Below are 22,419 nucleotides of genomic sequence, written 5' to 3'. Positions count from 1 at the left end.
AACAAGTATAATACTATTATTATTATTTTAATTGTGGTGAAAACCGGGACAATTTGGTAGTGAATGTTGAAAACCGGGACATTTTAGTGTTTTACAGATATTTGTTGGGACTCGGGACACCCATCTTGAAACCGGGACAATCCCGGACAAACCGGGACATCTGGTCACCGTATACTGGCATGGGAGTGAGTAGATAATGACTGAATTATAATTTTTGGGTGAACTATTCCTTTAAAGAGCAGATGTCAATACTAGGGAAATCCCTCGCAGAAGAAATGCGGACTCAAATAGCCAGTCAGCTGGGCCCACGTTTCAACCGAGGCCCCGTAGACTACCCCCTGGAGCACCTGGGAGTCAGTTCCAGTGGGACCCCCAGGGTCGGCCCATCTGTTTGGAGTGTGTGCAGGCAGGCCATACCTGCCGATTCTGACCAGACGACGCCCCGGACCCTCGGATTCTTAGTCTCCTCGGTCGAGGAGGGGACCCAGACTACATCCCCAACCAAGCCCTCATTAATCAGGACAACCCGGAGGTGGAAGTCATTATAAGAGGTAAAAAGATTCCTTGTGTATTAGACACCAGTTCACAAGTCACTCTGTTCTGTTATTCTCTGTTTCAGCAGCAGTTTGGAGAAGGGTTAGTCCAAGGAGACATCCCCTGGCTCACCCTGAAGGCAGCGAATGGACTCCATATTCCATATTGGTTATGCGCTCTTGGACTTTGAGATCAACGGGGTGAAGGTAATGGGAAAGGGAGTGGTGGTGGTTGAAGATTCCTGCCTTGAACCCTGAATGTGGCATATTGGGAATTAATGTTATCGGGGACTGTTATACTTGGATATACTTGGATGATGTCATTGTGTATTCTCCCTGTTTCAACGGCCATCTCCAACACCTGGAGCAAGTGTTCGAGAGATTACATCAGCATGGCTTGAAACTCCAGCCCCAGAAATGCCACCTGCTTTGGAAGGAGGTGAAGTACCTGGGGCACGTGGTCAGCAAGAAGGGGGTGGCGATGGACCCCAACAAGACTGCAGCAGTGCATGACTGGCCTGTCCCCACAACTGTCACCCAAATTCGCTCCTTCCTGGGCTTTGCGGGATGTTGTCAACGCTTCATCCCCACCTTTTCCCATGTTGCAGCTCCCCTGAACAGCCTTCTTCAGGGCATAGCAGGGGTTAAAGCGACAGCAATCCAGTGGTACCAGCATGCATCTGAGGAGCCGGTGCTAGCTTATGCTGATTTTAGTCTGCCATTCCTGTTGTATACAGATGCCAGCTTGGATGGACAGCGTGCAGTGCTGTTGCAGGTGCAAGGGGGGAAGGATCGGGTGATTGTGTATGCCAGCCGAAGCCTCAACCCCAATGAAAGGAATGATCAAATCTATAGCTCCTTCAAATTGGAGTTACTGGCTCTATTCTGGACAGTCACTGAGAAGTTTAAGCACTACCTGTTGGGCGCGGACTTCACTGTGTTCACGGAAAACAACCCACTGGTACACCTGGGGGCAGCGAAGCTGGAGGCAGTGGAGCAGAGGTGGGTAACTCAGCTGCCAAATTTCACAGTCTTGTCCCGGCTCCTGGGGGAGGCAAATGTCACAGCAATCCATGCAGCACCTCCAGAGCAGGAATGATTGGGAGGGGAGGCTTTGCAAGCTGGCCAAGAGCCTAGTCCAGAATCCTGGCAGAGTCACCAGCAGGAAGACCCAGAACTAAGCCATGGGAGCCAACTGAAGAGCGAGGGGTTATCTATAGCTCAGGTACGCTCAGTCTGTGTCTCCACAGGTGCGCAAGTGGTTGCGAGAGTGGGATCGGCTGGAACTCTGTGGAGGAATCCTGGGACGCTGCATCCGGGAACCTGACACCGGTCAACAGGCCTTCCAGCTGGTTGTCCCAGCTCACTGTGCTCAGGGGATATGGAGGGATTACCACCGAGCATCCGGACATGCCCGCAATGAAAAGGTCCTGAGCATCTTATGTCGTTGGTTCCACTGGCTGGGGATGGGTAAGGACATCAAGTCCTGGACAGCAGAATGCCCAGAGTGCGTAGTAGGTAAGGCCGGCCCAGAGGTGAGAGCTCCCCTTCAACCTATTACTTCCAGTTACCCATAGGAGGTTGTGGCCCTGGACTATTTGTCATTAGGATGGCCACCTGACACTCTACCATATATCCTGGTTATGACCGACCTGTTTTCTAGGTATGCGGTGGCAGTGCCCACCAAGGACCAAACTGACCACTGTTAAGGCCTTGTGGTCCTCCCTCATTCAGCCCTTTGGTTGCCCAAAGCGTTTCCTGACCGACCGTGGAGGGGCTTTCGAGTCTGAGGTAATGCATCAGCTATGCGCACTCTATGGCTGTATGAAGAGCCAGACTACCCCGTATCATCCACAAGGCAATGGGGCTTGCGAACGCTTCAACAGAACATTGCTTTCATTATTGAGCACTGTAGGTGCAGAGGCTCAGGTGCAGTGGGGGGACTGCCTGTTTATCTGTGCTTAGATGTTGTCCCCCCACAGGAGAGAAGAACGTTGGATGGATGAGTCACACATCATCAGACATTGGTGGAAGCCTATGGCCGAGTGCGGGCCCACACCAAGCAAAGGCAAGGCTGGGATTGGGCACGGTATGACAGAAAGACACAAGCCATTCCATTATTGCCTGCCTCAGCCTAAAAACCCTAAATTTTTGTTGCCTTGTGCCCCCGTAGCACAGTTGGTCCCCCTGTCCGGTGTAGAGCCCGTCATTCCTGACCCAGTGGCTGAGCCAGAACGGGTAGTTGAACCAGTCCAGGCAGAACCAGAGCCCCAGCCGGAGGGCAGGCCCTTGCCCGAGGAGTGACAGGACCCTGTGAGGCGGTAGCATCGTAGCAACTTTGGTGTGCTACCGCAAAGGTGTCGAGATTGAAGGGGTGGTCGGGACCACCACTGTTAACGAACAGGGGGGGAAATGTCACCAGTGGGGCTATTTAACTGTACACTGGAATGTTGTAAACAATTTTGGACCGGGTTGGTACTGAACATGTTGGAATGTAAGACTGCAGAGACTTTAAATATGGACTTACCTGTTATAGGGACATACCTCTTGAATGGACTTGAGTCGTGGGGGGGTTGGGGCTTAATGTTTATTCCTCCTGATTGAATCGTCAGGATGAGTGGAGCGTGATTCCCAGTATGCTGCTGTCATTGGCTGGCTGTACGTTTAAAACTGCCGCTCTGGTGGTGGCATGGAGGCTGACTGAGGAGCAGGAATCCAGGCATCACAGGGCTACTGTCAGAACGATGGAGACGGGGAGCGGAACTCTGCGTGCTGACTGGTAAAAGTACAGCGTTCGCTATTTCCTGAATTGAGGAAAGTTGAAATAGCCTACCTCAGTAGCATATGTGTGAGGGCCCCGAGTAGATCAGGGCCGTTGTTGATTCCGTTGTTGTTTCTGTGTCCTGCCAGTTCCAGGGCCCGGAGCGTCGTGTGGGTGGGCATTCTCCGTGGAGGGAGTCATCAGCCGCCGTCCGCCGGCTGCGTCCTCTGCTCTGACCTTCCTCGTTACAGCGACCGTACCGTTACGTTGGACTTCCACGCTAAAGACTGTGCTTTGTTGGAGCGGTGAGAAGGACATTTTTTTTTATTTTTCTCGGTCGGGTGGGGCCCCGACTGAGAATGGACACATTTCGATGTTATTTGTACATGTTCAGCAAATGGCCACTCTTCATTTAACTGTGTAAGCTACTGGTAGAACAAGTAGTGACATTTACTGTTAACTCCTTTTCTGAGTGTTAGTGATATCGGTGCCTGACTCAACCTTGGTAGCCAAACAGTGCACTTCACTGTGTGGTTTTTGGATGAACTATTATTAGGAGTTTTTCCCCTAAGAGGGAGAGAGAAGAGAGGGAGGGTGGGAGGGGCACGGATGAACGAGGACAAACAGGGGTGCAGGGCATGTAGGCATACATAGGTTAAAGGAATAGTTCACCCAAAAATGAAAATTCAGTCATTATCTACTCACCCCCATGCCAGTAGAAAATCAGGTAAAGTTTGTTAGTCCATACAACAGTCCCGGAGCTTTCCAGTTGCTGGGGTCCTGTCTTCACAGTTCAAAAAATAACGGAAAATAACCATAAAATGGCGCCATGCTCCATTATGCTCCTCCAGCATAATCCAAGTCTCCTGAAGCCAAACGATCCCAAAGTGACTTGAAAAGACCAACATTTACACCATTATTTAGCTGAAATCGCCACTCTAGCTGTGAAAATATGTCACGTTTGCGCCACCCTGGCCTTGGAAACTAGTAAGAGTAGCTCCAATTACCAGCAACAAGACTTCCGGTTTGGCCGTTAAGCGTTCAAAATAAAAGCACAAGATTTTAAATAGGTAGAAATACTGTTTTAAACCAATTACTTTGTATTTAATTGTCCAGTTCAATAAGTGAGCACCCATATTAATGTCCACTTTAGTCTCTGTTCTGTATGTATTCTGCACAGTGTAATACATGCAGCATTTATTGTTAAAATGGCACATATTATGGCATTTTTCATTATTATTATGACATCAAACATTAATATGGGTGCTCACTTATTGAATTTGATGATTAAATACAAAGTTATTGGTTTAAAACAGTATTTTTACCTATTTAAAATCTCATTTTATGGTTATTTTCCGTTATTTTGAGCTGTGAAGACAGGACCCCAGCAACATCAGTTGTTTTGGAGACCAAACATACTTCAGCTGGGAAGCTCCGGGACTGTTGTATGGACTAACAAACATTACCAGATTTTCTACGGGCATGGGGGTGAGTAGATAATGACTGAATTTTCATTTTTGGGTGAACTATTCCTTTAAGGCCGGAAGAGGTGGAGTGGAGGCATGGCCCTGCTCCTGAACCTCAGCTAGTTAACTCCAAATAAGTCCTGTAGAGAGGGAAGCGTAGTTCCAACAGTACGCTCAGCCGATCGCACCACCCTGTGCAGAGCTCTACGGTCCTGAGAGGAGCTGTTACCATAGCAGGCAGTATTGTTACCTGTCAGGATGCTTTCTACAGCACCAGAGTAGAAGGTCTTTAGGATCCTCAGAGAGACTCTGAATTTCCTCAGTTGTCTGCGGTGGTACAGACGCTGCCTCGCCTTCCTCACCAGGGTGTCTGTATGCATTGTCCATTTCAAATCCTCTGTGATGTGAAACCCCAGATACCTAAAGCTGCTCACCCTCTCCACAAGTGTCCCATTAATAGTCAGTGGTATATAGCTCCTCTGCTGTTTCCTCCCAAAGTCCACAATCAGCTCTTTGGTTTTGCTAACGTTCAGGAAGAGGTAGTTGGGCTGACACCACAGTGACTGGTCTGCCACCTCTTCCAGGTAGGCCTTCTCATCATTACTAGTGATCAGGCCCACCATCACTGTGTAGTCAGCAAACTTGATTGCATTTCATGACCACTGAGGTGAGTGCTACCGGTAATCGTTAAGGCAGGTTGGTGAAGCATTGGGTACAAGGACAATGGTGGACCTCTTGAGGCATGTGGGGACCACTGGCTGGGCTAGGGAGAGGTTGAATATTGTGGTGAACACTGGAACCGCTGCTTAGTAAACTTTTTAGCCTTGCCGTTACAGCCCCCTGCCAGTAGGGGGTGCTGCAGCCCCCTCAGCACCCCTACTTCCAGCATCCCTGCACAAGGCTATCTCAGATAAGCTATCTACCGGTAACTACTTTGTGCCCGAGTTAGCTAGTTAGTTACCTTCTCATCCACAACCATTCACTAGCATGGCTGCTTCTGACATAGTCTTAACTGCCTGTTTTAAACTCTGCCCACAGATGCCTAATTCACCAAGAAGTGCTAATGTTGATCTGCCTACAGATCCTCTGCAACCCACCTCAACAGGCTTCAATCGTACATTCCAACCTCGCAGCTGCCCCTCAGCTGCCAGATCAGAATACTTGAGCATCTTCCTTTCATAAGCTTCATCTACTGCATCTTCCCATGGCACTGTGAGCTCCACAAAATACACAATCCGTTCTGACTCTGACCATAACACCAAGTGTGGTCTTAAATTTGAGCTGACTATCTCTCTGGGGATCACAAGCTGTTTCTCTAAATCCACTGCCATTTGCCAATCTCCCCTTGCCCCTAGCCCCGCCCCTAGCTGCCCTACAACCTGCCTGCATAAAATGGCTTGCATCCTGGTCTTTTCTCCCTCTCTGACAAACTTAATCTTAGTACCCTCTTTCCCATCAGGCAATACATTTATTTCTAATCGCTTACCCTCAATTGCTGCTGCTAGGCACCTAAGCACTAGATTATGACTCCAGGTGTATCTTCCCTGAGACAAACTTGTTTTACAATCTGATAGTATGCCTAAGTGTAGCTATGACTTAACGCAGTGGGCAGGCAGGATCCTCACCTACCCATTGGCTAAGATTCTGGGGAGTGGGTAACACATCATCTATGATGAATTTTATGCTGTTTGCCTCCATCCCCCATAGCTCTCTACAGCTGAGTTTCTTCTTCTCTACACTCTCCCACTTCATCCACTGGTCCTGCTTTGCCTGAGACACTGCCTTGGTACACCTTGCTGACTCCTCCTGTTGATGTATTTGATCTACAACCATCTTTCTCCTCTCTGATGAAGTTGCCTTACTCCATAACGGTTGCCCTATTCCCAGGCCTAAGCCCCCTCACCCTTGCTGCACCTGCCCTACAATATCCCTATGTCTTAGAGCTGAACGCGCCTGTTGCACTGCCTCTCTTGGGTTCCATTTCTGCCCTGCTAACACGGGAGGTGCTGCTCTCCTGACTATTAGATCCTTAGACTCTGTTAGTGTCAACTCCAATGTTACCTTTGCACATTTAAACTCCTCTGCTAGGCTGGATATAGGTAGTTCCAGAATTCCTTTCCCATACAAACCTACACTACTAAGACAGCGTGGAACTCCAAGCCATTTCCTGACATATGAGCTGACCAGTCTCTCCAACTTCTCTACCCTTGACAGTGGTATCTCATATACTGTCAGGGGCCACATTAGCCGAGGCAATAGGCCAAACTGCAAACACTACAATTTCAGCTTGCCTGGTAACCTTGATCTCTCTATGTCCTGAATACCTCCAACTAGCTGCTGTCGCATCTCCTGAACCTGCTCCCTATCAGATTTGTATCATACCACCTTCCTAGGCTTTTGACAGGCTTCTCTAGAACTGTTGGTATTGCTTCCTCATCTATGTAAAACCGTTTGCCTGCTAGCTTCCCCTTAACAATGGATATGCTCGTTGACTTATTCGGTTTAACTTTCATCCTAGCCCAATTCAGGTTATCATTCAATTTATTCAGCAACCTTTTTGTACAGAAAATTATCTTTGGCATGGGCTCATAAAAAACACAACATACAAATAAATAAATGAATAATGGTGCTTGTAGTCCTTCATGGTGCTTATGACAGTGAGTGGGAGAAGGAGGGGAAACCATACAGAATAAAACATTATATAGCAAAGAAAGCAGTGAAACAAGACTTGTTGTTTTTATCCTTTAAAAGTTATCCTTTCTTCCACACTGTAGTCAAGTTTGGTTAGCCAGAGCCAAAATGTTCAGAAGATGAGATTGAAAGTTTATCTGTGTTCATCTGAAACTGGGACAAAAATCACACAGGAGGTTTGTTTTGGGAGGAAATCAGTGTTTGGCCCTGCAGAGGAAACCAGGCTACTGGTCTCAAATGAAGGGTTTCAGTCCTAAACGCTGTAGACCTACATCCATTTTGGAAATAAAACATTTGCTACCTGAAATTCATCAGGCAGTATTTGAAAACCACTCTATCGCCCCAAAAAATGAACTATTTTATAAGCAAATGTCTTCAGATGAGTCGTAACTTCGACAATAACACATAATGTGCTTCACATTGTTATGAGAAATGGTGTGAATCTCATTTTGGAACAAAACCCCTCAAATATTTCCCTTCTGGGGTGGGGTTGGGGGTTGACTGTTTGCAGTTTGTTTGTAATGTAAAGCCATTGCACTTGATCTGAAACACACATATGGTGTTGAATTCACAGTGTGCATAAAAACCGGATGCTTGCCTAAAAAAACATTTGACAGTGCTTGGTGACTGTGGGAGAATAGAAGCAACACAGAAGAAAATGTATATACAAAAATCAAATAGAGAGAGAAATTAGCCTCTCTGACCAACAGCTGAATAGGAGGTAAATTGTAAGGCAGGGCTGAAACTGAAAAAACACAGGTTTGATTCTTCAAATCACATACAGAGTATACAATGAAAGGCGGCAGCGTGGTTTCTTTTTACTTTTGTCCAGACTTTTGCTGTTTTGAATTAGTTGACTTCTCCTCTCTCTACAGTATGTTGGCCTCACAGGAGTCAGGCTGCAGTATCTGAAGTGTAACAATCAGTTTAATAGTTTTTCTAAACCAGGGGTAGAAAAAGGTGTAGATCACAGGATTTAGACAGGAGTTACAATACAATAGCCAGATGACAAAGGCCGCAGCCGAAGCGCTGGTCACCGTGTCCTGGCCTGTGAGGGAGGGAGTGTAATATGGAAAGATACATATTAGAAACACAGCTACGACAATGCCGAGAGTCCTGGCCGCTTTCCTCTCTGATTTCTTAGCGGTTACAGTCTCTGAACCCCGGAGCGCGACCCGCATGGCCCGAGCCTGAGAGACCGCCACAACAAACACTCTCACATACAGAACTATGATGACAGTAACGGGGCCGATAAATGTCACGGCCAAATCGACGGCTCCTGCAATGTGTTCAACAATGACCACGCACTCTCCGTGGCAGGAGCTGTACTTGTCCGGCCACCTCAGCTGGTCCTTCAGGAGGAGACAGTTGTAGAAAACAGAGCAGAGCCAGCACAGGCAAATGCAGATTTGGACTCTGGCGCGGGTGAGTCTGATCGAGTAACGCAGCGGGTCACAGATCGCAACGTAGCGGTCGACCGATATGAGCAGCATGTTTCCCACCGAGGCAGAGTTGACAACGAAGATGGCGGCGTAGAACAGAGCGCACATGAGGTCGCCCAGAAACCAGCAGCCGCCCGTGAGCATGATTTCGCCCGGCATCAGGAGGCCCATGAGGAAGTCGGAGACGGCGAGGGAGAGGAGGAGGAGGTTGGTCGGGGTGTGGAGCTGCCTGGGGAGAAACAGGAGCAGAACATTCATTCATATTTGTAGTATCAGTAGTAGGTTTTATCACCATAAGTAGCAGATATCAAGCATTTACAAGAATACAAAAGCATTATTTAGCAACTTGGTTCCAAGATGTGACAGTATCTTATGTTTTCATCCAGGGGTTCCCAAACTTTTTAAATTGAAGGATCTCTAAAATAGATGCTCAATAGACCGCAGACCCCATTTTAGAGGATTTTGTCCTAAAGAATCCCCTCTGAGAAAATGGTTGTTGTTAGGTGGGGCGATAACAAAAGTGGGTGCAGTCAAACTGTGATCAAACCAGGATCATTATGAATTATGATCAAAACAGTCACCATTATGTTTTTAACTTATATATTCCCTTGTTGTTCTAACTTCAGTCATAAAAGTGAAATTAATCTATTCCTGCTTCCTACGACCCTCTCAAGGACCCCTGGTGGTCCCCGAACCCCAGTTTGGGAACCTCTGTTTTAGTCCAGGAGCCATTTCTTTCAGCAAGTCTGACAGTTTGATGAAGAATTGCATGTGAAGAAATCTTTGACCACCTGTAGTGGGAGATGGAGATGATGACCAGCAGGTTGAGAGCCACAGTGAGCAGAGAGACTGAGGACAGCAGGATGTAGAGGAGCGTGGCCTCGAAGCGAATACGCACCGGCTTCCTGCAGGAGGAGTTGAGGAGCTGTGGAAAGCAGAGTTCACCTCCTTCCAGGGTCTCCATCAGCAGAGAGAGAGGAGGAGAGGAGAAGCTGCTGATGTCTGGCAGCTGTCTGACCAAAGCTCTGTATCATACAACTTATTTATTTCTCTCTTCCCTCCCCCTCTTGCTCTCTCTCTCTGCCTCTCCATCTCTTTTTCTCTCTACAGCAGACACCGATGTCCCTCGTTCCCTCGTTCCCTTGCCTCGCTTTTTGCATCATCCTCTTCATCTCCATCTTCATCATTCTCTCTCTTCTTCTCTCTCTTCTTCCTCACCTCTCCCTCCCTTGTGTCCTCAGCATTTTATGGTTATTTTCCATTATTTGTGACCTGTCTGAAGACAGGTCTCCGGCAACTTCAGTTGTTTTGGAGAATGCTGCAATATACTTCTTCCAGGGATCTCCAGGACTGTTGTATGGACTAACAAACGATTTTCTACTGGCATAGGGTGACCACATTTTCAAACCAAATGATGTTTTGTCTCCAAAAATCCAAAAAAACATAGTTTATTTGAAAACTGTATAATAACACTAGTAAACACAAAACACCGCTAAGCCACCGCTTATGTTTGGCCATCTTAATATGATCTTTTATGACGGCATTTCCACCGTGCGCGACCGAAAATGTACTCTTGCAGTGTATGCAGAACGCAGCATTTTCGTTGCCGGCTACTTCACGAAGAAAAGAGTAAGCCTTCTGGAGGTCTTTAGAAAAGAGCAACTTTCTATTTGGCATGACAGCTAACCGTTAGCGTACTGACAGATTCTGTCAGACAGAGCCACCAGCGTCATAGGCTAGCAACAGCCTTGACAATGACACATTGATTGATTAACACACATACAGACAAATCAGTGTTGAATTCAGACGCGTGGTGCATTGTTTATGTTTTTTGATTGGGTTAGGTAATAATGAGCGGGACAGAACATGATAAACGTCTATGTAAGGGCTGAAAACAAGTATAATACTATTATTATTATTTTAATTGTGGTGAAAACCGGGACAATTTGGTAGTGAATGTTGAAAACCGGGACATTTTAGTGTTTTACAGATATTTGTCGGGACTCGGGACACCCATCTTTAAACCGGGACAATCCCGGACAAACCGGGACATCTGGTCACCGTATACTGGCATGGGAGTGAGTAGATAATGACTGAATTATAATTTTTGGGTGAACTATTCCTTTAAAGAGCAGATGTCAATACTAGGGAAATCCCTCGCAGAAGAAATGCGGACTCAAATAGCCAGTCAGCTGGGCCCACGTTTCAACCGAGGCCCCGTAGACTACCCCCTGGAGCACCTGGGAGTCAGTTCCAGTGGGACCCCCAGGGTCGGCCCATCTGTTTGGAGTGTGGGCAGGCAGGCCATACCTGCCGATTCTGACCAGACGACGCCCCGGACCCTCGGATTCTTAGTCTCCTCGGTCGAGGAGGGGACCCAGACTACATCCCCAACCAAGCCCTCATTAATCGGGACAACCCGGAGGTGGAAGTCATTATAAGAGGTAAAAAGATTCCTTGTGTATTAGACACCAGTTCACAAGTCACTCTGTTCTGTTATTCTCTGTTTCAGCAGCAGTTTGGAGAAGGGTTAGTCCAAGGAGACATCCCCTGGCTCACCCTGAAGGCAGCGAATGGACTCCATATTCCATATTGGTTATGCGCTCTTGGACTTTGAGATCAACGGGGTGAAGGTAATGGGAAAGGGAGTGGTGGTGGTTGAAGATTCCTGCCTTGAACCCTGAATGTGGCATATTGGGAATTAATGTTATCGGGGACTGTTATACTTGGATATACTTGGATGATGTCATTGTGTATTCTCCCTGTTTCAACAGCCATCTCCAACACCTGGAGCAAGTGTTCAAGAGATTACATCAGCATGGCTTGAAACTCCAGCCCCAGAAATGCCACCTGCTTTGGAAGGAGGTGAAGTACCTGGGGCACGTGGTCAGCAAGAAGGGGGTGGCGATGGACCCCAACAAGACTGCAGCAGTGCATGACTGGCCTGTCCCCACAACTGTCACCCAAATTCGCTCCTTCCTGGGCTTTGCGGGATGTTGTCAACGCTTCATCCCCACCTTTTCCCATGTTGCAGCTCCCCTGAACAGCCTTCTTCAGGGCATAGCAGGGGTTAAAGCGACAGCAATCCAGTGGTGCCAGCATGCATCTGAGGAGCCGGTGCTAGCTTATGCTGATTTTAGTCTGCCATTCCTGTTGTATACAGATGCCAGCTTGGATGGACAGGGTGCAGTGCTGTTGCAGGTGCAAGGGGGGAGGGATCGGGTGATTGCGTATGCCAGCCGAAGCCTCAACCCCAATGAAAGGAATGATCAAATCTATAGCTCCTTCAAATTGGAGTTACTGGCTGCTCTATTCTGGACAGTCACTAAGAAGTTTAAGCACTACCTGTTGGGCGCAGACTTCACTGTGTTCACGGAAAACAACCCACTGGTACACCTGGGGGCAGCGAAGCTGGAGGCAGTGGAGCAGAGGTGGGTAACTCAGCTGCCAAATTTCACAGTCTTGTCCCGGCTCCTGGGGGAGGCAAATGTCACAGCAATCCATGCAGCACCTCCAGAGCAGGAATGATTGGGAGGGGAGGCTTTGCAAGCTGGCCAAGAGCCTAGTCCAGAATCCTGGCAGAGTCACCAGCAGGAAGACCCAGAACTAAGCCATGGGAGCCAACTGAAGAGCGAGGGGTTATCTATAGCTCAGGTACGCTCAGTCTGTGTCTCCACAGGTGCGCAAGTGGTTGCGAGAGTGGGATCGGCTGGAACTCTGTGGAGGAATCCTGGGACGCTGCATCCGGGAACCTGACACCGGTCAACAGGCCTTCCAGCTGGTTGTCCCAGCTCACCGTGCTCAGGGGATATGGAGGGATTACCACCGAGCATCCGGACATGCCCGCAATGAAAAGGTCCTGAGCATCTTACGTTGTTGGTTCCACTGGCTGGGGATGGGTAAGGACATCAAGTCCTGGACAGCAGAATGCCCAGAGTGCGTAGTAGGTAAGGCCGGCCCAGAGGTGAGAGCTCCCCTTCAACCTATTACTTCCAGTTACCCATAGGAGGTTGTGGCCCTGGACTATTTGTCATTAGGATGGCCACCTGACACTCTACCATATATCCTGGTTATGACCGACCTGTTTTCTAGGTATGCGGTGGCAGTGCCCACCAAGGACCAAACTGACCACTGTTAAGGCCTTGTGGTCCTCCCTCATTCAGCCCTTTGGTTGCCCAAAGCGTTTCCTGACCGACCATGGAGGGGCTTTCGAGTCTGAGGTAATGCATCAGCTATGCGCACTCTATGGCTGTATGAAGAGCCAGACTACCCCGTATCATCCACAAGGCAATGGGGCCTGCGAACGCTTCAACAGAACATTGCTTTCATTATTGAGCACTGTAGGTGCAGAGGCTCAGGTGCAGTGGTGGGACTGCCTGTTTATCTGTGCTTAGATGTTGACACTGGAATGGAACCAGAGCCCCAGCCGGAGGGCAGGCCCTTGCCCGAGGAGTGACAGGACCCTGTGAGGCGGTAGCATCGTAGCAACTTTGGTGTGCTACCGCAAAGGTGTCGAGATTGAAGGGGTGGTCGGGACGACCACTGTTAATGAGCGCGGGGGGGAAATGTCACCAGTGGGGCTATTTAACTGTACACTGGAATGTTGTAAACAATTTTGGACCGGGTTGGTACTGAACATGTGGGAATGTAAAACTGCAGAGACTTTAAATATGGACTTACCTGTGATTTGTGAGGGACATACCTCTTGAATGGACTTGAGTCGTGGGGGGGTTGCGGCTTAATGTTTATTCCTCCTGATTGAATCGTCAGGATGAGTGGAGCGTGATTCCCAGTATGCTGCTGTCATTGGCTGGCTGTACGTTTAAAACTGCCGCTCTGGTGGTGGCATGGAGGCTGACTGAGGAGCAGGAATCCAGGCATCACAGGGCTACTGTCAGAACGACGGAGACGGGGAGCGGAACTCTGCGTGCTGACTGGTAAAAGTACAGCGTTCGCTATTTCCTGAATTGAGGAAAGTTGAAATAGCCTACCTCAGTAGCTTATGTGTGAGGGCCCCGAGTAGATCAGGGCCGTTGTTGATTCCGTTGTTGTTTGTGTGTCCTGCCAGTTCCAGGGCCCGGAGCGTCGTGTGGGTGGGCATTCTCCGTGGAGGGAGTCATCAGCCGCCGTCCGCCGGCTGCGTCCTCTGCTCTGACCTTCCTCGTTACAGCGACCGTACCGTTACGTTGGACTTCCACGCTAAAGACTGTGCTTTGTTGGAGCGGTGAGAAGGACAATTTTTTTTATTTTTCTCGGTCGGGTGGGGCCCCGACTGAGAATGGACACATTTCGATGTTATTTGTACATGTTCAGCAAATGGCCACTCTTCATTTAACTGTGTAAGCTACTGGTAGAACAAGTAGTGACATTTACTGTTAACTCCTTTTCTGAGTGTTAGTGATATCGGTGCCTGACTCAACCTTGGTAGCCAAACAGTGCACTTCACTGTGTGGTTTTTGGATGAACTATTATTAGGAGTTTTTCCCCTAAGAGGGAGAGAGAAGAGAGGGAGGGTGGGAGGGGCACGGAAGAATGAGGACAAACAGCGGACCCTGGCCTTGGAAACTAGTAAGAGTAGCTCCAATTACCAGCAACAAGACTTCCGGTTTGGCCGTTAAGCGTTCAAAATAAAAGCACAAGATTTTAAATAGGTAGAAATACTGTTTTAAACCAATTACTTTGTATTTAATTGTCCAGTTCAATAAGTGAGCACCCATATTAATGTCCACTTTAGTCTCTGTTCTGTATGTATTCTGCACAGTGTAATACATGCAGCATTTATTGTTAAAATGGCACATATTATGGCATTTTTCATTATTATTATGACATCAAACATTAATATGGGTGCTCACTTATTGAATTTGATGATTAAATACAAAGTTATTGGTTTAAAACAGTATTTTTACCTATTTAAAATCTCATTTTATGGTTATTTTCCGTTATTTTGAGCTGTGAAGACAGGACCCCAGCAACATCAGTTGTTTTGGAGACCAAACATACTTCAGCTGGGAAGCTCCGGGACTGTTGTATGGACTAACAAACATTACCAGATTTTCTACGGGCATGGGGGTGAGTAGATAATGACTGAATTTTCATTTTTGGGTGAACTATTCCTTTAAGGCCGGAAGAGGTGGAGTGGAGGCATGGCCCTGCTCCTGAACCTCAGCTAGTTAACTCCAAATAAGTCCTGTAGAGAGGGAAGCGTAGTTCCAACAGTACGCTCAGCCGATCGCACCACCCTGTGCAGAGCTCTACGGTCCTGAGAGGAGCTGTTACCATAGCAGGCAGTATTGTTACCTGTCAGGATGCTTTCTACAGCACCAGAGTAGAAGGTCTTTAGGATCCTCAGAGAGACTCTGAATTTCCTCAGTTGTCTGCGGTGGTACAGACACTGCCTCGCCTTCCTCACCAGGGTGTCTGTGTGCATTGTCCATTTCAAATCCTCTGTGATGTGAAACCCCAGATACCTAAAGCTGCTCACCCTCTCCACAAGTGTCCCATTAATAGTCAGCGGTGTATAGCTCCTCTGCTGTTTCCTCCCAAAGTCCACAATCAGCTCTTTGGTTTTGCTAACGTTCAGGAAGAGGTAGTTGGGCTGACACCACAGTGACTGGTCTGCCACCTCTTCCAGGTAGGCCTTCTCATCATTACTAGTGATCAGGCCCACCATCACTGTGTAGTCAGCAAACTTGATTGCATTTCATGACCACTGAGGTGAGTGCTACCGGTAATCGTTAAGGCAGGTTGGTGAAGCATTGGGTAGAAGGACAATGGTGGACCTCTTGAGGCATGTGGGGACCACTGGCTGGGCTAGGGAGAGGTTGAATATTGTGGTGAACACTGGAACCGCTGCTTAGTAAACTTTTTAGCCTTGCAGTTACAGCCCCCTGCCAGTAGGGGGTGCTGCAGCCCCCTCAGCACCCCTACTTCCAGCATCCCTGCACAAGGCTATCTCAGATAAGCTATCTACCGGTAACTACTTTGTGCCCGAGTTAGCTAGTTAGTTACCTTCTCATCCACAACCATTCACTAGCACCCATGGCTGCTTCTGACATAGTCTTAACTGCCTGTTTTAAACTCTGCCGACAGATGCCTAATTCACCAAGAAGTGCTAATGTTGATCTGCCTACAGATCCTCTGCAACCCACCTCAACAGGCTTCAATCGTACATTCCAACCTCGCTGCTGCCCCTCAGCTGCCAGATCAGAATACTTCCAGCATCTTCCTTTCATAAGCTTCATCTACTGCATCTTCCCATGGCACTGTGAGCTCCACAAAATACACAATCCGTTCTGACTCTGACCATAACACCAAGTGTGGTCATAAATTTGAGCTGACTATCTCTCTGGGGATCACAAGCTGTTTCTCTAAATCCACTGCCATTTTCCAATCTCCCCTTGCCCCTAGCCCCGCCCCTAGCTGCCCTACAACCTGCCTGCATAAAATGGCTTGCATCCTGGTCTTTTCTCCCTCTCTGACAAACTTAATCTTAGTACCCTCTTTCCCATCAGGCAATACATTTATTTCTAATCGCTTACCCTCAATTGCTGCTGCTAGGCACCTAAGCACTAGATTATGACTCCAGGTGTATCTTCCCTGAGACAAACTTGTTTTACAATCTGATAGTATGCCTAAGTGTAGCTATGACTTAACGCAGTGGGCAGGCAGGATCCTCACCTACCCATTGGCTAAGATTCTGGGGAGTGGGTAACACATCATCTATGATGAATTTTATGCTGTTTGCCTCCATCCCCCATAGCTCTCTACAGCTGAGTTTCTTCTTCTCTACACTCGCCCACTTCATCCACTGGTCCTGCTTTGCCTGAGACACTGCCTTGGTACACCTTGCTGACTCCTCCTGTTGATGTATTTGATCTACAACCATCTTTCTCCTCTCTGATGAAGTTGCCTTACTCCATAACGGTTGCCTTATTCCCAGGCCTAAGCCCCCTCACCCTTGTTGCACCTGCCCTACAATATCCCTATGTCTTAGAGCTGACCGTGCCTGTTGCACTGCCTCTCTTGGGTTCCATTTCTGCCCTGCTAACACGGGAGGTGCTGCTCTCCTGACTATTGGATCCTTAGACTCTGTTAGTGTCAACTCCAATGTTACCTTTGCACATTTAAACTCCTCTGCTAGGCTGGATATAGGTAGTTCCAGAATTCCTTTCCCATACAAACCTACACTACTAAAACAGCGTGGAACTCCAAGCCATTTCCTGACATATGAGCTGACCAGTCTCTCCAACTTCTCTACCCTTGACAGTGGTATCTCATATACTGTCAGGGGCCACATTAGCCGAGGCAATAGGCCAAACTGCAAACACTACAACTTTAGCTTGCCTGGTAACCTTGATCTCTCTATGTCCTGAATACCTCCAACTAGCTGCTGTCGCATCTCCTGAACCTGCTCCCTATCAGATTTGTATCATACCACCTTCCTAGGCTTTTGACAGGCTTCTCTAGAACTGTTGGTATTGCTTCCTCATCTATGTAAAACCGTTTGCCTGCTAGCTTCCCCTTAACAATGGATATGCTCCTTGACTTACTCGGTTTAACTTTCATCCTAGCCCAATTCAGGTTATCATTCAATTTATTCAGCAACCTTTTTGTACAGAAAATTATCTTTGGCATGGGCTCATAAAAAACACAACATACAAATAAATAAATGAATAATGGTGCTTGTAGTCCTTCATGGTGCTTATGACATTGAGTGGGAGAAGGAGGGGAAACCATACAGAATAAAATATTATATAGCAAAGAAAGCAACGAAACAAGACTGGAGTTATCCTTTCTTCCACACTGTAGTCAAGTTTGGTTAGCCAGAGCCAAAATGTTCAGAAGATGAGATTGAAAGTTTATCCGTGTTTATTTGAAACTGGGACAAAAAGCAGTTTGTTTCGTAATGTTGTGTAATGGACATTGCACTTGATCTGAATCACACAATTCACAGCTTACATGAAAACCAGGTGCTTGCCTAAAAAAACATTTGACGGTGCTTGGTGACTGTGGGAGAATGGAAACAACACAGAAGAAAATGCATATCCAGAGATCTATTTGAGAGCAAAAATAGCCTTTCTGACCAACAGCTGAATAGGAAACTGAAAACACACAGTTTTGATTTCTACAAATCACATACAGAGTATACAACGAAAGAACAGCAGCGTGGTTTCTTTTTACTTTGTCCATTCGTTAACTTCTCCTCTCTCTACAGTATGTTGGCCTTACAGGAGTCAGGCTGCAGTATCTGAAGTGTAACAATCAGTTTAATAGTTTTTCTAAACCAGGGGTAGAAAAAGGTGTAGATCACAGGATTTAGACAGGAGTTACAATGCAAAAGCCAGATGACAAAGGCCGCAGCCGAAGCGCTGGTCACCGTGTCCTGGCCTGTGAGGGAGTGAGAGTAAGATGGAAAGACACATATTAGAAACACAACTACGACAATGCCGAGAGTCCTGGCCGCTTTCCTCTCCGATTTCTTAGCGGTTACAGTCTCTGAACCCCGGAGCGCGACCCGCATGGCCCGAGCCTGAGAGACCACCACCACAAACACTCTCACATACAGAATTACAATGACAGTAACGGGGCCAATAAATGTCACGGCCAGGTCGACGGCTCCTGCGATGTGGTCAAGGACGACCACGCACTCTCCGTGGCAGGAGCTGTACCTGTCCGGCCACCTCAGCTGGTCCTTCAGGAGGAGACAGTTGTAAAAAACAGAGCAGAGCCAGCACAGGCAAACGTACATTTGGACTCTGGCGCGGGTGAGTCTGGCCGAGTAACGCAGCGGGTCGCAGATCGCCACGTAGCGGTCGACCGATATGAGCAGCATGTTTCCCACCGAGGCGGAGGTGATGGTGAAGACGGCGGCATAGTACAAAACACACATGAGGTCGCCCAGGAACCAGCAGCCGCCCGTGAGTATGATTTCAGCCGGCATCAGGAGGCCCATGAGGAAGTCGGAGACGGCGAGGGAGAGGAGGAGGAGGTTGGTCGGGGTGTGGAGCTGCCTGGGGAGAAACAGGAGCAGAACATTCACTCATATTTGTAGTATCAGTAGTAGGTTTTATCACCAGATGTAACAGATATCAAGCATTTACAAGAATACAAAAGCATTATTTAGCAACTTGGTTCCAAGATGTGACAGTAACCCCCAAAAAACAAGCTCAATAGACCACAGACCCCCATTTTAGAGGATTTTGTCCTAAGGAATCCCGTCTGAGAAAATATTTGGTAGGTGGGGAGATAACAAAAGTGGGTGCAGTCAAACTGTGATCAAACCAGGATCACTATAAACTACAAAACAGTCCCCCAACTGATTTTTTATTCAACACACAAAATTCAGAGAACATACAACTTGGAGGAGATGCATATACAATTACACTTGTTTTAACTTATATTCTTTTCATGTCTGTTATGAACATTGTTATGAAATAATTCTTCTTCATTGGTAATAACAATTTTCATAATACATAAACATGAGCAGCACATATCAAATACTGCACCACTCATACCACCAATGAATTAACAATACAACAACTGTAGTATTAACCAAACATACTTTGTGTCTTATTCCCCTAATGTTTTTAACTTATACTGTATATTCCCTTGTTGTTCTAACTTCAGGGGAATGTCATAAAAGTGAAATTAATCTATCTCTGCTTCTTGCGACCCTCTCAAGGACCTCTGGTGGTCCCAGTTTGGGAACCGCTGTTTTAGTCCAGGAGCCATTTCTTTCAGCAAGTCTGACAGTTTGATGAAGAATTGCATGTGAAGAAATCTTTGGCCACCTGTAGTGGGAGATGGAGATGATGACCAGCAGGTTGAGAGCCACAGTGAGCAGAGAGACAGAGGACATCAGGATGTAGAGGAGCGTGGCCTCGAAGCGAAGACGCACCGGCTTCCTGCAGGAGGAGTTGAGGAGCTGTGGAAAGCAGAGTTCACCTCCTTCCAGGGTCTCCATCAGCAGAGAGAGAGGAGGAGAGGAGAAGCTGCTGACGTCTGGCAGCTGTCTGACCAAAGCTCTGTATCATACAACTTATTTATTTCTCTCTTCCCTCCCCCTCTTGCTCTCTCTCTCTGCCTCTCTTCATCTCTTTTTCTCTCTACAGCAGACACCGATGTCCCTCGTTCCCTCGTTCCCTTGCCTCGCTTTTTGCATCATCCTCTTCATCTCCATCTTCATCATTCTCTCTCTTCTTCTCTCTCTTCTTCCTCACCTCTTCCTCCCTTGTGTCCTCAGCATTTTATGGTTATTTTCCATTATTTGTGACCTGTCTGAAGACAGGTCTCCGGCAACTTCAGTTGTTTTGGAGAATGCTGCAATATACTTCTTCCAGGGATCTCCAGGACTGTTGTATGGACTAACAAACGATTTTCTACTGGCATAGGGTGACCACATTTTCAAACCCCCAAACCGGGACCCTTAAGTGTAGGCCTACCGCACGTTCATGCACGCGCACATGTATGCGCTTATGCACGCACCATAGGCGTTTTCATCAGGATGGGGGACAATTATTTCAGCGCTTAGCACACCTAGTGACTGCACCTTTCAACACCATGGACAGCGCCTCAGCAAACGAAAAATGATGTTTTGTCTCCAAAAATCCAAAAAAACATAGTTTATTTGAAAACTGTATAATAACACTAGTAAACACAAAACACCGCTAAGCCACCGCTTATGTTTGGCCATCTTAATATGATCTTTTATGTCGGCATTTCCACCGTGCGCGACCGAAAATGTACTCTTGCAGTGTATGCAGAACGCAGCATTTTCGTTGCCGGCTACTTCACGAAGAAAAGAGTAAGCCTTCTGGAGGTCTTTAGAAAAGAGCAACTTTCTCTTTGGCATGACAGCTAACCGTTAGCGTACTGACAGATTCTGTCAGACAGAGCCACCAGCGTCATAGGCTAGCAACAGCCTTGACAATGACACATTGATTGATTAACACACATACAGACAAATCAGTGTTGAATTCAGACGCGTGGTGCATTGTTTATGTTTTTTGATTGGGTTAGGTAATAATGAGCGGGACAGAACATGATAAACGTCTATGTAAGGGCTGAAAACAAGTATAATACTATTATTATTATTTTAATTGTGGTGAAAACCGGGACAATTTGGTAGTGAATGTTGAAAACCGGGACATTTTAGTGTTTTACAGATATTTGTTGGGACTCGGGACACCCATCTTGAAACCGGGACAATCCCGGACAAACCGGGACATCTGGTCACCGTATACTGGCATGGGAGTGAGTAGATAATGACTGAATTATAATTTTTGGGTGAACTATTCCTTTAAAGAGCAGATGTCAATACTAGGGAAATCCCTCGCAGAAGAAATGCGGACTCAAATAGCCAGTCAGCTGGGCCCACGTTTCAACCGAGGCCCCGTAGACTACCCCCTGGAGCACCTGGGAGTCAGTTCCAGTGGGACCCCCAGGGTCGGCCCATCTGTTTGGAGTGTGTGCAGGCAGGCCATACCTGCCGATTCTGACCAGACGACGCCCCGGACCCTCGGATTCTTAGTCTCCTCGGTCGAGGAGGGGACCCAGACTACATCCCCAACCAAGCCCTCATTAATCAGGACAACCCGGAGGTGGAAGTCATTATAAGAGGTAAAAAGATTCCTTGTGTATTAGACACCAGTTCACAAGTCACTCTGTTCTGTTATTCTCTGTTTCAGCAGCAGTTTGGAGAAGGGTTAGTCCAAGGAGACATCCCCTGGCTCACCCTGAAGGCAGCGAATGGACTCCATATTCCATATTGGTTATGCGCTCTTGGACTTTGAGATCAACGGGGTGAAGGTAATGGGAAAGGGAGTGGTGGTGGTTGAAGATTCCTGCCTTGAACCCTGAATGTGGCATATTGGGAATTAATGTTATCGGGGACTGTTATACTTGGATATACTTGGATGATGTCATTGTGTATTCTCCCTGTTTCAACGGCCATCTCCAACACCTGGAGCAAGTGTTCGAGAGATTACATCAGCATGGCTTGAAACTCCAGCCCCAGAAATGCCACCTGCTTTGGAAGGAGGTGAAGTACCTGGGGCACGTGGTCAGCAAGAAGGGGGTGGCGATGGACCCCAACAAGACTGCAGCAGTGCATGACTGGCCTGTCCCCACAACTGTCACCCAAATTCGCTCCTTCCTGGGCTTTGCGGGATGTTGTCAACGCTTCATCCCCACCTTTTCCCATGTTGCAGCTCCCCTGAACAGCCTTCTTCAGGGCATAGCAGGGGTTAAAGCGACAGCAATCCAGTGGTACCAGCATGCATCTGAGGAGCCGGTGCTAGCTTATGCTGATTTTAGTCTGCCATTCCTGTTGTATACAGATGCCAGCTTGGATGGACGGGGTGCAGTGCTGTTGCAGGTGCAAGGGGGGAAGGATCGGGTGATTGCGTATGCCAGCCGAAGCCTCAACCCCAATGAAAGGAATGATCAAATCTATAGCTCCTTCAAATTGGAGTTACTGGCTCTATTCTGGACAGTCACTGAGAAGTTTAAGCACTACCTGTTGGGCG

At 47.6% G+C, this 22,419-nt stretch overlaps 2 protein-coding genes across 2 annotated transcripts; both read right to left on the bottom strand.

The window, feature by feature from the left end:
* Positions 1-8,320: 8,320 nt before the first annotated feature.
* LOC144538175 (trace amine-associated receptor 13c-like) lies at positions 8,321-9,857 on the bottom strand. The gene is made up of 2 exons (XM_078282296.1): positions 9,685-9,857; positions 8,321-9,122 (listed from the first exon to the last, which is right to left on the bottom strand). Exons 1-2 carry the CDS (start codon positions 9,855-9,857, stop codon positions 8,321-8,323), a joined length of 975 nt encoding a protein of 324 aa, XP_078138422.1.
* An 8,244-nt stretch (positions 9,858-18,101) lies between these two features.
* LOC144538177 (trace amine-associated receptor 13c-like) lies at positions 18,102-19,856 on the bottom strand. Its single transcript, XM_078282299.1, has 2 exons — positions 19,684-19,856; positions 18,102-18,903 (listed from the first exon to the last, which is right to left on the bottom strand). The coding sequence occupies exons 1-2, from the start codon at positions 19,854-19,856 to the stop codon at positions 18,102-18,104; spliced, it is 975 nt and encodes a 324-aa protein (XP_078138425.1).
* Between the last annotated feature and the right edge of the window lie 2,563 nt (positions 19,857-22,419).

This window comes from Centroberyx gerrardi, unplaced genomic scaffold, assembly GCF_048128805.1.
Source record: "Centroberyx gerrardi isolate f3 unplaced genomic scaffold, fCenGer3.hap1.cur.20231027 Scaffold_61, whole genome shotgun sequence".
Classification (NCBI taxonomy): domain Eukaryota; kingdom Metazoa; phylum Chordata; class Actinopteri; order Beryciformes; family Berycidae; genus Centroberyx; species Centroberyx gerrardi.
This window is presented reverse-complemented; position numbering and strand designations above follow the sequence as displayed.